Below are 15531 nucleotides of genomic sequence, written 5' to 3'. Positions count from 1 at the left end.
TATTTGTTCAGTAGTAGCTAATTTGTCCCACTGTGAGGATCCTTTCTCCTGGATTTGTCATAATATATGAACTTTAAACTGAGAGACATCAGGCCAGAAACGCCAGATAACTCAAGTCTAGAACAGATATCAGACAAAAAGGCAGATAAACCCCCCGAAACCCAGTAGAATCTCCCGCTTCAGAAGCTTCAAATAGGATCTAAATGTGGATTTTCTTAGTTTCCTGCAGTCTGGTGTGAAAATGCAGCGTTTTGATGTTTCAAGTTGAGGTTAAATGACCCAAAAATACAAACTCGTCTCCTCTTTCTTCTCATTTTTTAAGCCAGTTTCTGAGATGTTTTGGCTGCTTGACTTTAAATTTTTCCAGCTGCTTTAATGCTGATTCACTTGCTGACTTCATCTCACGTATCATCAAGGATTTATTTTACTTCCTCTCGTCTCCAAACTCAAGATCCACTTACACATTTTCTCCTGAAAGCAATGACTTTGACCTGTGTGTGTGTGCGTGTATGTGTATGTACGTGTGTGTGTGTGTGTGTGTGTGTGAGCGTGCAAGTGTGTGTGTGTATGTGTGTGTGTGAGAGTGTGTGTGTGTACGTGCGAGTGTGTGTGCGCGTGCGTGTGTGAGTGTGTATGTGTGTGTGTGTGTGTGCGTGCGAGTGTGTGTGTGTGTGTGCGTGCGTGCGTGTGTGTGTGTGTGTGTGTGTGTGTGTGTGTATGTGAGTGCGTGCGTACGTGTGTGTGCGTGTGCGAGTGTGTGTGTGTGTGCGTGCGTGCGTGTGTGTGTGCACACGTGCGAGTGTGTGTGTGTGTGTGTGCACACGTGCGAGTGTGTGTGTGTGTGTGTGCGAGTGTGTTTAGAACATTTTGTCTGTTTATCAATGAAACTTTCTACTTATTGACTCCTGACAGGAAACTGCAGGATCCTTGTTTTTAAAGTAAAGCTGTTAAACATAAAATGTACTAACTACTGTGTGTGTGTGTGTGTGTGTGTGTGTGCGCGTGTGTGTGTGTGTACATGTGTGTACCTGGTCCTGCTCTCCTCCTCCCTCCTCGTTGTAGTTGAGGATGTTTTCTCGGATGTCCTCCCAGCTCTCGTGTTCAGCAGGGATGTGGTAAACTCCTCGCTTCCTGAACTTGTTACGGCTGCCTTTCTGGTTCCACACCGTCACCGCCACCAGCACCGCTACACGCACACACACACACAAACACACACACACAGAGGAGGACAGTATAAATATGCATCTTGTGTACCATCGGGGCAGATTTCATTTCCTTCCTGTAACGTTTGCAGCTGCGGCTCATTAAAGCTGCTCTGTTGAGTCATTTAATCTCAATAAATCAGCACAACGTTCATTTAGAAACATTCACATAAAAACTACAAACAGGTGAAAAACAAGCAATCAGCCTTTAACGGCCTCCACTCTCCACCAGGTGAGACTCTGAGAAGAAAACCTGCTTCCAGAATCACCTCCGACATGTTTTTCCTCTTCAGGTGAGAGCAGGAAGCGACGGGGCTGATGGGAAATGAAGTCTTAACGTGGAAAAACTATTCATTTATCAGACGTACGCACAGAATGACTCACGTGTGACACTTCAGCAGTGATTGTTTTGTTGATTCTTGTGTTTATGTAACTGAAGTCTCTCTGCGTCACTGATGCTTCGCTGTCTGTTGATTCCTGATCGATGCTAATGGAAAACTTATTGATCGGCGCGGCGCAGTGTTACACAAGTTTAGAACAAAAGGTCTTTAGAGGAGACGGTTGGTTTTACAGCGTGTGTGTGTGTGTGTGTGTGTATTTATATTAGTCTTTTTTTAAACCGTCTCTCTCTTCTTCTAACTTTGTAACTGAGTTTTAAAGTTCATTTGGCTGATAGAGTTGACTTGGAATGACTTGATATTCTCTCCGAGTTCAAAGATAAACATTTTTTACTTGTTTAGGACTTAAAACTCAAAGTCGGGACTTTACTCAGACTTCATATCCAACGTGAAACTTTGTCAAACCTCTGAAATAAAAATAAATCTGCAGACATCCTGTCCTGCAAACACATTTCATCGTCTGTTGTTGCTTGCTTCTGTTTTTCTTCTAACTGTAAATATAAAAATATCCTCGAAAAGACATAAAATAATAAACGATATAAAGGTAAAAGACAAAACAAACCTCTACTCTTTAAAGACCTTTTCATTAATGTCTTCATCAGTGTGTAAAAGTCATTTAACATCTGGATCGAGTCTTTTTAAGCAGGTGTTTTATGACAGTCAGTCAACAACAGAAGAAGCAGGTTATCACTGCTGCACATCTTGTGTTTGTTTATCTCCAAGTTTGGCTCATAGACCAGACCTCCTTCATTATTCATGCTGTTTTTTGTTTAGTCTCTTCTCTTGGCGATCACCGCAAAGGATAACTAGATAATTCTTCTGTTTACTAAAAATAAAGTGAAAACTGAAAATGCATCAGCGCCTGTGAGTCAGCAACCAGGGCGGCGACCACACAAGTTTCATTCAGCTGATTGTAGTTTAGTAAATAAATATTTTCCTTTACCGAAGAAGACGAGCAGACACATGCTGATGGCCAGGATGGAGCTCGGGCTGAGGGCGGCCAGTCGGTGACCTTTGACCTGCCCCAGCTCGCAGCGTTGACCCCTGAACCCCTCCTGACACCGGCACCGGTAGCTGTCTGGCGAGAGCGCCTGGCAGATGCCGCCGTTACGGCAGGAGGAGGATCCGCAGGGCGACGGCATGCAACGCTGCTGCCCCGCGTCGTCTGTCACCGTCACCTGACTGCCGGGACACCTGGGAGGTGACGGAGAGACGGAGGGACGACGGGTTAATGACAAAAACTGAGAAAACAAACACAACAAGGAGAGCGTGTTGGGATTTCTGTGTGTTCTTTACTTGCACTGGTGTTTCCTCCACAGGTCGATGCAGCGCAGTGGGCTGCGGCACGGTTGGCTGCTGCAGGCGTCGCTGGAGCACCCCGAGGTGACGCCACGCCTCTCCAGTACCGTCACCAAGTCCCGGCTCTGCCCGTCCAGAGGGAGGACCTGACCGTTAAAACGAACGTCCCTCAGACAGCCTGGAGGAGGGAACGTCTAGTTTAGTTTAGTCTGGTGTGTTTTTATTATTACTGCTGATAAAACTACAGGAATGATGTCAAACCTGAACGAGTTACATTCGAGACACTGTGTGTGACAGAGAGACTGATTCATCCTCCTGGATCTGTCATAACATACAAGGTTTAAACTGGGAGACACCAGGCCAGAAACTACCAGATATATAACTCATGTTCAGGACAGATAGGAGACAAAAAGGCAGATACGCCTGCTGTGTTTCCCGTATCAGAAGGTCAAAACGTTTTTCTAAATGTGGATTTTGAGACACTGAAGAAACACAAACAATTCTGTCATATATGGAAGAATCTTTGGAATAGAACAACCTGCTTTTCTCTTAATTAGTGATGCACGATATTATCAGCACATCATCGGTATCAGCCGATAAAAGCTCTAAGATGAAATATCAGCATCGGCCATTTCTGCCGATTATGAGAGGCTGATATGTTGCCTTCTCCTCCGCCGCCTGACTCTGCTTCCCTCCACGGACTGTTTCACCCTGACAAAAAAATCCAATATCATGCATCCCTACTCTTAATGTATTTGTTCCTATTATTGCCAACTTTGCATTTTCCCATCTCAGATCATCAATAAAATGCAGTCACTACTACTACTACTAATAATAACAATGATGTGTAAGATTCAGCTCAAAGCGTTTCACAAATTAAAAAAGAAAAGAAGAAGGAAAAAAAAAATACATTTAAAAAGAGGAAAATATTCAAAAATATTTAAGTAAAGCTGCAACAATAAGTTGATTATTTAAGTAATTAATTAATCGTTTCAGTCATATTTCAATCAAAAAAAAACTGGCAAATATTTGATGGTTCCAGCTTCTCAAATGAGATAATTTGCTGTTTTCATTCATTCATATTTTAACATTTTGGATTGTTAGTCATCACTGTGGCCTCTGACAAATGGTGGCGGCCATTTTTGCACTATTTTTTAAACTAAAAAAAATAATCTGCAGATTAATCGATAATGAAAATAATAGTTAGTTGCAGCCCTAAATGAAATATACCATCGTCATTATAATAATTATAATCCTGTAAGACTGAGCATCAGTAAACAGTTTATAATGAAGAAACGACCAAACCAGTTCCAGACTGGAGCGTCGGACTGGATCTGAATTCTCTAAAACTGTTTGTGTTTATTGTTTCCTGACAACTTTTCCTCCATTTTTTGTTCAAACCACAGAGATTTAAGTAAAACAACCACAGTTTTCTTCAGCATTTAAACAACGCTGTCTGTCAGCTATTCTCACTTAGATACTTTCAGGTTTGTTCATTCCTTTAAGAACTGTCTTTTCTTCTTCTTTTTTGTCTTATTTTCCTTTTTTAAAAGGTAAAACCATCATGTTGAGAATCCAGAATCTCACCATGAAAGTCGGTCTTGTCTCCGGCGTCGGGTCCGTTCCCGACCATCACGCTGGCCGGATGAACCACCATCTCCCTGTGGCTCCCCAGCCGGGCCTGGGCCTCCCGTGAGCCCCCGCCTTGCTCAAGCCGCAGGGTGAACATGTTGTCATGGCGACTGAGGCTGACCAGAACCCACTGCCCGACGTCCACTCGCTGTCCGGGGAGCCGCAGGGCGTGAGCGCCGTCGCCGAGGTTGGTACGAACGGAGAGGTGACCCTCCGTGATCTGGAGGATAAAACCGACACGTTAATGTGTTAAATGTTTCCTGATAAATCTTCCCATAATGCATCATGATCTTGTTTCAGCCTTTGTGTTTAAAGATAAAAACTAGTGTCAGTTTTGATACATTTCAACCCAAAAATGTGTTTTTTTTTTGGACAAAAACCACATCAGACACATTATTATTCATTATTTTAAGACATATAAACAGCTGTGTATTGATAACTGTTTATATATGCCTGAAGGGATCTTTTAACTCTGATAAATTGGTAGTTTAGCGACAGGTTGAAGGGTGAACTGACCTCCAGGACGATGTACTCGTTGGCTTCCCGGGACGTGACGGAGAGCAGGGTTCCCGAGGCGGCTCTGGTTCGCAGGAGCAGCTGGATGTTTGTGCGGCGAGAGCTGCCGCCTCCTCTGAGCTGGAAACGAGCGACGCTGCCCGAGTCGAAGGAGAACTCCGGGGTGGCTGAGAGGAGAGGAAGGATTTATACAAACAAACACAGGTTCACACACACGAAGACCAACTCTGATCCAAACACAAACTGAGGATGTTGGGAAGAAACGGTTGTCATGGTTTTTAAAACTGCAGGACGAGGAACTGATGTAGCTCCTCAACTTTACACTCAAACTCTCAGCTCTCACATTTCAAACAAAACCTTCCAGCAAAAAGTTGTTGCAAAGATGTAAAAGACACATTAGATGAACTAAATCTAACAGAAACAGAACCATGTTCCTGCACATGCTTAGTGGTGTCTGCCTTACACAGAACTACTCTCCAGAGACTGAAAACATGTAGAGAAGTTGCACAGAACTACTCTCCAGAGACTGAAAACATGTAGAGAACTTACACAGAACTACTCTCCAGAGGCCGAAAACATGTAGAGAACTTACACAGAACTACTCTCCAGAGACTGAAAACATGTAGAGAACTTACACAGAACTACTCTCCAGAGACCGAAAACATGATCACTGTTATTAGTCTTTGGAGCCGTTTCTAAACAAACTAACGTGACCGAACTCTTCCTGATGAAGGAACATGCCGCCCAGTGCATTGATGTGACTCACTGACATGTTTTTAATAGTTTCTGGACAACAACAGATCAATAAGATATATCAGACTTGGATACACACACAATACTTGTTAGTAGATCAGTTCATTGTTGGTTTGGATCCAAACATGAGATTTGTTGACCAGCCTGATCCTTTAAGTTTGTCAAGTATTAGTTATTTAAAGGAATATCACACTGAAAATGTATCTTTTGAATAGAGCTGCAACAATGAATCAATAGTCAATCAACAGAAAATCAATCAGCCACTATTTTAATAATTGATTAATCATTTTTTTAAGCAAAATGTATTAAGTATTCTCAGTTTCCAGCTTCTCAAATGCCGGAATGTTTTGCTTTTCTTTGTTTTATATAATTTTAAACTAAATATCTTTGTGTTTTGAACTGACAAAAGAAGACATTTGAAGATGTCATTATGGACTGTAGGAAACTATTATCTCACATTTTATATACCAAGTGTTTAATCACTTAATTGAGAAAGTAATCAGCAGATTAATCGATAATGATGATTACATTTGAGCATCAAATACTCCTCCAATAGTCATAAAAGTTGACTTTTAATCAATGTCATATCAAGAAAAGCATCAAACTGTACATATAGAAGTCACACATGACCTCAAAACTAAAGATTTCCTCCAGAGAGAAACTGAATTTATACTTTATACTCTCTCTCTGAGGGTCTCTCACCTCTGTCACACTTGTGTCCGGTGTATCCCGGGTGGCACTCGCAGCTGAAGGAGCCCCACTCGGCGAGGCAGGAGGCGTGAACGCCGCAGGAGGGACCGGCCGCCGTCACACACACCCCGTCTGTCAGCCTGCAGCCCGGAGCGCTGTCCACGCTCTCACCTGGAGACGCCAGGTCGTACACCTGACGGACAGAGACATTTTTGATTGGCTGGGAGTTAGGCAGAGTCACGGCTCACTTTGAGCTTCAAAACCGCTCTTCAGAAACCAACGGGTGACGTCACGGTAACTACGTCCATATTTTTATACAGTCTGTGGTCCAGATGCATTTGGTCTGCGCCTGTTGATAACGACCCTTGGAAATTGGTGATGTCAGGCCAAGTATTTAGTATATTCTCCACCAGAATTACATAAATTACATTGTGGAGAAGAAGAATATAGAAAATAATACACTGAATTAATTAAATACTAATAAGTAAAAACAGGTGAGGTCGTGAATGAAGGGGTAATGAGTGTTTTTAAAAACTCTGGAGTCCTGGGAAGCTACTTTAACTTCCAAATTACTTTTGCTGCTAACATTGTTCCTTGCATGACCCTGAAATGCAGCAAACACAAAATAATTCATCATTTTTGAAAAGGAATTAAGTTTTTATTGACGGTCACCTAGCAACAACATATTTAGTGCTCCCACACCAAAAAAAAAAACGACCTTGCAGGCTCCATGAAGGCAGCACGAGTCCTCTCACATCATATCTGTGGTGCTGCTCGTTAGCAGCAAGAACCTGATCCCAACCGACAACAGGAAACAACCCCAAAACACAAGGGATTGTGGGTGCAAGGGGGGCAGATGCAGTTCCTGCTTCTACATTTCCTCGTCTTAAAAGCTAAAAGCTGTCTGGTGGAGTCTTTCTTTGGGAATATTTTGGGATCTTTGGGAGACGGTGAGGTTTTCGGTCAGCAGGAACCACATCAGGAAGAAGTTTCTCATTTATATTATATTTTAGATGTTGTCATGTCGGCCTGGAGCTAAGACCACCATCTGTCTGACCACCGTCTCCCCCGGTACACACACACACACACACAGATACGATGCACACAAACAGGAGGTTGACAGGTGTCAGAGTGAATACATGCGTGCACAAACAAGCTCTAACACACACGGATACAGAAACATTAAAACTGCATTTAAAAGCAGCAGCAGCTTCACATCTTGAGGCTGAAGAACCTCAAAGTGTCGCCGACGGCCGCTAGATGCTCCAACTGACTCCAACTTCTCTCTAGAAATACTGAGTCAATCATTGTTTTCAACGAGTCATTCTGGTCTCAATCTGTAAATTCAGGCCCTCTAATAAGTGTGCTGGTGGTCATTTTGGAAATTATTGCTCCGTTAATAAGAAGAAGACACTTTCTTTATTTCTGGTTTTTGTTTTTTTTCTGTTCTGTAAATGTAAATTCTAAATGAAAACTAAAGAAGTCTATTGTCGTCCAGGAAGTCTGCTGAAAACTAGGAGTTCAGGAGTTATTTTAGTCATAAATATTAGATAAAACATCCAATATTATGAAAACAACATTCATAATTTCCAAGACAGGATTTCTGGTTTAAAGGGAAGCTATATTTTTTGCTGTCACAGTATTGGAGACAGTTATAGAATAATTCTAAATGCTGAATTGTTTGGATGTTTACCATTTAGCTAAAGAGCAGTTTAGCATTTAGCTAAATTGTTAAACTACACTGTAACAGTAGCATGAGTGAGAAAAGTCAGCAATCTGACTGTTAAACAACAATATCTACCTAAAGTTTGTTAACATTAGCTAACATGAACCATGATGAGCTACTGGTCCAGAACAAGTGAGGCTGCAGCAGCAAAACCCCTGAATGAACCAGACTGAGCAACAGTGTGTTTTATTGCTTGTAAATTAAACTTTTCATTTGTTAAGATAAAAAAAATAAATAACTTTGATGTCTGCTGTGAGGGTGTTGATTGACAGTTGGCTCACCTGCTGCTCTCCTCGGCTCCAGGACTCAAATAGGACTATTGTCGCAATATTTCACTAAGTTTAATAGTTAATTGATTACGATACCTGCCCGGTTAGCACAATTTAGCTAAAGTAGCTAAGTCAGACTGTAGGGCAAAACGCTGCACTCCTTAATTGAAAGGTCTTGGCTCCAAACAGAGAAGACGACGCCAATTGTCTGCTGCAACTCTGGACTTAAAATGGGCTCCAATGAAACCAACAGGTGATATCACATCTTGCTACGTACATCTTTATATACAGGCTGTGGTTTAAAAGTAAGATACACACACACACACACAGTGGTGTTACCTGACTGTCCACCACCAGGTTGCGGATGCAGCCGGTGAAACTGCGGTAACGTCGGTGAGGAGACGTTTCCTTCACTCCTCCCAACTGAAGAGGCTGGAAGACGTTCAGATACCTGAGGAGGAGGAGGAGGAGAACGGAAGAAGGACATGAGGAGAGGAAGAAGAGGAAGAGGAAGAGAGACAGGGAGAAGGAGGAGCAAAATAAGTTGGGTTAGGAGGAGAACGAGGAGTAGAGGAGGATGATAAAAAAAAGTATGGGATAAGAAGACAAGGAAGTAGAAGAGGAGGAGCAGAGAAGAGAGGGATGAGGAGGAGGAGTAAGAGATGAAGAGAGGAGAGTATGAAGTTGTGATGAGGAGAACATTGTAGAGGATAAGGAAGAAGAGGAGTAGGAGGAGATGAATGAAGGATCTTTATTAAATATTTGAGGTAGAGGTTGTGTTTGGAGGTTTCGTTCCCACCTCTGGTTTCCAGGCGTCTCTCCTGAAGCTCTGCAGCCGGACTCGTCCGTCTCCTGAACGTCGCCGCCGACACCCTCCAGCTCGTTCACCGCCGTCCCGCCACACTGATCCAGGATCAGCTGGACGGCCTGAACACACACACAGACAGACACACACACTGCTGTCAAAGACTTACTGTTACCATGAGCACTGTCCCACATCTTTACTGTACTTTGCAACATCTCCAAACTTTCATACATTTCTTCTTTAATGTCTTAATGTTCTTTTATCCAATCAGACATCAGTACAGTTTGTTAACACCAGTAATGAAGTTGTCAGTATTTGCCTTTGTTTTAGCTCAACACCAAAATAAAAACATTCAAATTTGGAGTAAAAAATAAAGTAACTAAAGTAAATTTATCAGCATCCACATGTGCTTAAAAGCTTTTCTTTTTGTAACTTATTGAAAACCACAGTCTGAAAGAAATCAACAGATAAACAAGTCAATCAGTTATCCATCTATCCATCCTACCTTCCCGTCGCTGATGATGTCGAGACGATGCCAGCGCCGGTCAGTGACGGTGGATTTGGGTGGGAGCTGCAGGGTCAGCGTTCCTGATCCGTGGTTGATACTCAGAGCTGGAACGCCGTTCCTCAACTCTGGATGGGATTAGATGAGATTGTTAGTTGTTTTCCTCCCTGCAGTGAAGCCACAACTTCTCATCAACCCAAAAAAAGGTTTAAACGCTTCCATGATTGTACAATATTCTTCTTCTGAACTCAGAGTCTCTTCACCGTACAGCAAATGGGGTTAGGGCTAGGGTTAAGGTTAGGATTGGGGTTAGGGTTAGGGGTTGGGGTTGGGGTTAGGGTTAGGGTTAGGGTTAGGGGTTAGGAGTTAGGGTTAGGGTTAGGGGTTGGGGTTGGGATTAGGGTTAGGATTTAGGGTTAGGGGTTAGGGTTGAGGTTAGGGGTTGGGGTTGGGGTTAGGGGTTAGGGTTAGGGGTTAGGGTTAGGGTTAGGGGTTGGGGTTAGGGTTAGGGTCAGGGTTAGGGGTTAGGGTTGGGGTTTAGGGTTAGGGTTAGGGTTAGGGTTAAGAAAGAGGGGGGTTGGGGTTTAGGGTTAGGGTTAGGGGTTAGGGTTGGGGTTTAGGGTTAGGGTTAGGGGTTAGGGTTGGGGTTTAGGGTTAGGGTTAGGGGTTAGGGTTGGGGTTTAGGGTTAGGGTTAGGGTTAGGGTTGATGCACTTGTGATATTTGGATTTAGCTGACAGTAGTGATATATTTACACTAAGTGTTTGTCAAATGACCAAACCTCCAACCTGACATCACTTCTCTATTGCTGTGTAAGCTGCTGAATCCCATCAACAACTGCAGGAATCCACTCATTCAATGCTATGTGTGTGTGTGTGTGTGTGTGTGTGTGTGTGTGTGTGTAGGTGTACATATCGGATGTGTGTGTTTGTGTGAGTGTGACCCAATCAACCTCACAGCCTCGTTATCCAACATGTAAGTGAAAAATGCTTCACAGTGATCGATGCTGCTGCCATCTTTGATTTTCTCTCCTCCCCAGGACCCACACACAACCAGGGCGGGTTCAATAATTACATAACTTTAATGCCACAACATTATGCAAGAAGCATTTTAAAGGCCATCTGAAGGCTAATCCATTAACACCACATCAGGACCACCGGGAGCTGACATTAGAGTTTATGAAGCTCTTTGTCCGCTGAGAAACTGTCGTCACGGCGGCGGATTGATTCGCTCTTTGTGTTTGTTGTTGAAAAAGGACGAGAGGCGGCGCACATTCTCACCAGCACTGTGAGATTAGCATGTTTGTTAGAAGTAAAAGCAGCAAAAAGGGTGCCGCTGTTTCAAAAGTTTTCACTAATCTCACAGCAGCAGCAGCGGAGCCACACCCAGAGCCTCCCACAAGAAAAGCATCATATGGTTGTTCAGAGATGAAGAAAATTACAGGAAAAGCCTCATCAGATGGTCTAACCCCCAACTTACACTGGTATATGTCATAAATGTATCGCTCTTATGCGATTAAATCATTTTTATCTACTAGCAGCAGGTCTGAAGATGGTGATGTTGGCCAGTTTATTGGTCAGCCTGGTCCAGCGCTTTAAGTATACAAGTTATATTTTACTACACGCCAGTTTTTTAATTTAAATGTATTTTCTTGCGAACTGAAACTAAAGATAACTAAAACTTGAATGAACCTTAAACCAGAGTCTTTTTAGACGTCAAAAAATAAGTCGGTCTATCGAGCCTTCTCAATTAATGAGTTTCTTCGTGGTTTTTTAATTTATGTATATTTATATGTATAATTATGATATATTTTTATGATGGAATTTTTTGATTATGTATTATTTTTTATTTTTTATTACTTTTTAATATTTTTTTAATCAATTTATATTGTATTATGCATCTTTCTGCTCTCTATATACACAACACTTTATAAAGCCTTTTATCTTTACTATTACTAGTCATTATTATTGTTATTATCCTAATCAAAGTGTTTCTAATGTATGTCATATCTAATAGGCACATTTTTGGATTAACAAACAACCCAAGTACCACCCCATAGTTGCACCTTTCTAGTTAATGGACCAAATACGGTGTCACCCATGTCCCTTCTTGGACAACGATTGGCCTGAAGCCACATGACCATATATCCAACCCATCTCTGTAGATGTCCCATTGGCTGATATGTGTCTTTTTTCATACCCAACTTACTTTATTTAAATGGTGTTTGTAATGTGTTTTATGATGACCCTGATGAAGGCCACAAGCTGAAATGCGTCGGTCAACTAATAAAGTTGTTCTTCATACTACAAGTGTTGCTGGAGTTCTCATCTTTCCAGGTCTATCAAGCCTTAGTAAAATGGCCAAAATCAAACCAAATACTTATTTTTGAACGGAAACAACATAGTTTTCATCTCAACACATCCCTGCTTGATCACACATGCAAAAACAGCTGAGTTAGCTGCTGCAAAGCTAACGATTGCATTGGAAAGGATCACACATTGGCTTGATCAATCATGTCTGAGTCTAAATGTAAACAAGACAAAGGGTATGTTTTTCTCTAAGACGACTATGGTACAACCTCCTAACGCTGATGTTCTCATCAAAGGTGAAAAAATTGACATAGTTACTGATTTTAAATATCTTGGTGTGACACTGGATCCAAATTTGAACTTTAAGAAACATGTTAAAAAAAACAGTTAAAACCATAAAGAAGAAGAAACAGCTGTTGACTGAACTTAACTTCTAACCAACAAGCTTCAGTTTCAGTTTTAACAGTCATACTGGCAGTGAGGATAATATGAAGCACAATGTCCTGGTCGTGTTTACAGGATGTAGGAACTGTTGCGCACAGGTTGACAAGTATATTACAGTCATTTTAAACATCTTTTCAGCAGCTACGATAATTCATAAAATAAATTAATTATACTCTTACCTATTTTACAAAGATGAGAAGGATCTCTTTTAATAACTACAAGCAGGAATTAGAAGATATGTAAGTGCTTTGTGAATCAGAATATTTTCATGGATAAAATAAGATATAATGGAGAAGAGGGAAAACTATTGAGCTACTCATTTATATGTATAAACAGACTAATTAATTTTAAATGAAAGGCTTCTCTCATCTAAATTTAGGGTTTTTTCTATTTTATTCTGGTGTCAGCAGCTGCAACTGAAAGTGTGCATTAGGTTATGGGGATGTTGCACATATCTCCGTTATATTTATTAATTATTAAAAAATAAAAAAATTATTAATGACAGTTTGGCAGTGCTCCAATAGGCACAATATGTTCAGTGTAGCTTTTTTTTCCAATATTCATGGATCATCAAGTCGAATCTCTTCAGCTTTTTGCCTTCAAGTCTCAAGTAAGTCAATCAATCAACCCAACAATTCACCGATGAGCAATTGGTGACAGCGGTAAGGAAAAACTCCCCTTTAACGGGTAGAAACGTCAAGCAGAACCCGGCGCTTGGTGGGTGGCCATCTGCTTTGACCAGTTGGGTTGAGAGAAAGAAAGAGGGGGGTTAGGGTTGGGGGGGGGGGGGTCAACTCCAGGAGTGATGTCCAAATTAGGAAATGTGCGTCATGTAGCAGGTGGATGTGACTCCCCTCGTTGAGACCTGCTGATAAGACGTCACAGCGGAGCAGAGGAGAGACACTGAGATAGTGATGTATTTAACATGTTTTTCTTCCTGAAAACAAATAATTTTTAAAATATTTGTATGAAACAAATATTCGTAAAAAAAACCCACTATTTGTGCTTTGCCAAATAACGTATTTGTATTCGGGCACAGCCCTAGTTTTTTGGTCAGTGTGTTCAACAGTTTGGCTCCAGAATAAGATATATCTACGATAACATGCCAGATTTTCATTAAATTTGGTTTCAATATTCAAATTCTTGGTTATTTATAATTGAGTGCGTATACATTTTCTGTATATTAACTCCAACATTTCAATACCTTAATCACAGCGAAACACCCACCTATGGCGATGAAGTCCTCCTGCTCTCCGGAGTGAGCGGGGCCGAGGGGCCCGTCGTAGAGGAGCAGCCCGTTGGCCGACTCCGCCAGGAACTCCAGGGAGATGTGGCTCTGGAAGCAAGGCATGATGGGAGGGAACCAGGCGTAGCCCTGGCCGCCGAAGCTGTGTTTGGTCTGCTGGCACTCGGGTCCGTCGAACATGGGGGGACACTCACATCTGAGCGATAGAAAGAGTTTATTTTGTTGTTTATTTTCATTCAACCACATTATGACTGCTGCAGATGTTTTTAAAGAGCCACCAAAAAAACAACTCTAAATTTTAATATTATTAATTCATGTAACTGTCGATTGTATCTTATTTAATGATGTTCCAAAGAAGGGCTGCAACTAATGATTATTTGTATTATGGATTAATCTGCTGATTATTTTCTCGATTAATTGCTTTGTCTATAAAATGTTGGTGACGTCTTCAAAGGTCTTTCTGTCACCAAAAGTCCAAAATCCAATAATTATTTTAGTTTACTGTCACGTATGACACAGAAAAATTCAAATTCCCACATTTGATAAGCTGCAAGCAGCAAATTTTGGGCATTTTTGTTTAAAAAAATGACTTAAACGAGTATCCAGTTATCAAAATAGTTTCATTTTTAATTTTATTTTAATTTCCTGTTGATCGACTAATTGTTTAATTGAGCGTTGCAGCTCTATTTCAAAGCCTTCTCCACACTGCCAGGATAAAACTCTGGTGGGAGAAACTCTAATCTCTTCATTATATTTAGAATTAACTTCATATTTTTGTCTAAAAACAATTATATTCTGACTAAAAGATATTTAGTCTAAAAATACCAGGATCATTGTTCAGAACCAACCATATGCAACGTGTGTAATGTTAACGTGTGTGTTGTCAAAGGTCTTTATGAACCTCAATGGCTGTAATTACTATCTACAACTCTACAATATTATCTATAGTACAATCTTAATTGCTATGGCAGCAGTTTCCTTCCTGACCTGTCAACATTATTCAGAATTAACTAAGAGAGACGGACTGACAGAAAGACAGAGACAGAATCTAAGACACCTTGACAGAAACACTGTTAATTAAAGGTCGTCTGTATTTGCTGATGTTAATGGGATTTTTCTGAGAACAGAGAAAAGAAAAAAAGAACGTGAAGGAGAAAGAACCGTCTGTCAGATTTAGCAGCCGAGATGTTGCGTTCGATATCTAAATCATTAAAATGATGTGACAATTCAAAGTCAGCTACTGTACATGCAGCTGAAAATTATATAGGCTTTGGAGGGTTACAACTCTGCCCACTCTTTTATCAAATCCTCAGTTTTTTTTATGACAGATTTACTTAATACGAATACGTACAAATGGGACGTCTCAGCTAACTTCAGACGGTGATGTTGACGGCTCAGGACTGAATCTGCTGCAGAAAAATTAGGTGAACACAGATCTAATTATAAAGATACATTTAAAGTATAATTAGAGTATAAAGATTGTTATAACATTTAGTTGTTGTAACAGTGTTTTCATCATAAAGAGAACAGTTTTTCAGAGACTACAGGGTTCCCGCGGTTTCTTAAAAAGTCTTAACTTATGTGCATTTGTTTTGCTGTGTAAAGGGTATTGGCAAGCCGTCCTATAGCAAATAATGTCTGTATATTTTATATTATAGAGCTGCAATTAATGATTATTTTTGTTATTATCTAATGTGTTTATTATTGTCTTGATTAATCGATTGATTTGGTCTATAAA

General features: G+C 41.0%; 1 protein-coding gene across 3 annotated transcripts in view; it reads right to left on the bottom strand.

The window, feature by feature from the left end:
* The window catches only part of si:dkey-22o22.2 (neural-cadherin), a 171022-nt gene that overhangs the window by 3391 nt on the left and 152100 nt on the right, over window positions 1-15531 (bottom strand). For all 3 annotated transcript variants that reach the window (XM_042424660.1, XM_042424661.1, XM_042424662.1), the window contains exons 24-33: window positions 13775-13989; window positions 9796-9923; window positions 9285-9412; window positions 8825-8936; window positions 6503-6683; window positions 5048-5214; window positions 4487-4751; window positions 2897-3077; window positions 2544-2794; window positions 1029-1186 (exon numbers count right to left, since the gene is read on the bottom strand). In XM_042424660.1, coding sequence (XP_042280594.1) covers window positions 1029-1186; window positions 2544-2794; window positions 2897-3077; window positions 4487-4751; window positions 5048-5214; window positions 6503-6683; window positions 8825-8936; window positions 9285-9412; window positions 9796-9923; window positions 13775-13989 — 1786 coding nt within the window. The remainder of the gene's footprint in view (window positions 1-1028; window positions 1187-2543; window positions 2795-2896; window positions 3078-4486; window positions 4752-5047; window positions 5215-6502; window positions 6684-8824; window positions 8937-9284; window positions 9413-9795; window positions 9924-13774; window positions 13990-15531) is intronic.

Source organism: Thunnus maccoyii, chromosome 10 (assembly GCF_910596095.1).
Source record: "Thunnus maccoyii chromosome 10, fThuMac1.1, whole genome shotgun sequence".
Taxonomy (NCBI): Eukaryota; Metazoa; Chordata; class Actinopteri; order Scombriformes; family Scombridae; genus Thunnus; species Thunnus maccoyii.
This window is presented reverse-complemented; position numbering and strand designations above follow the sequence as displayed.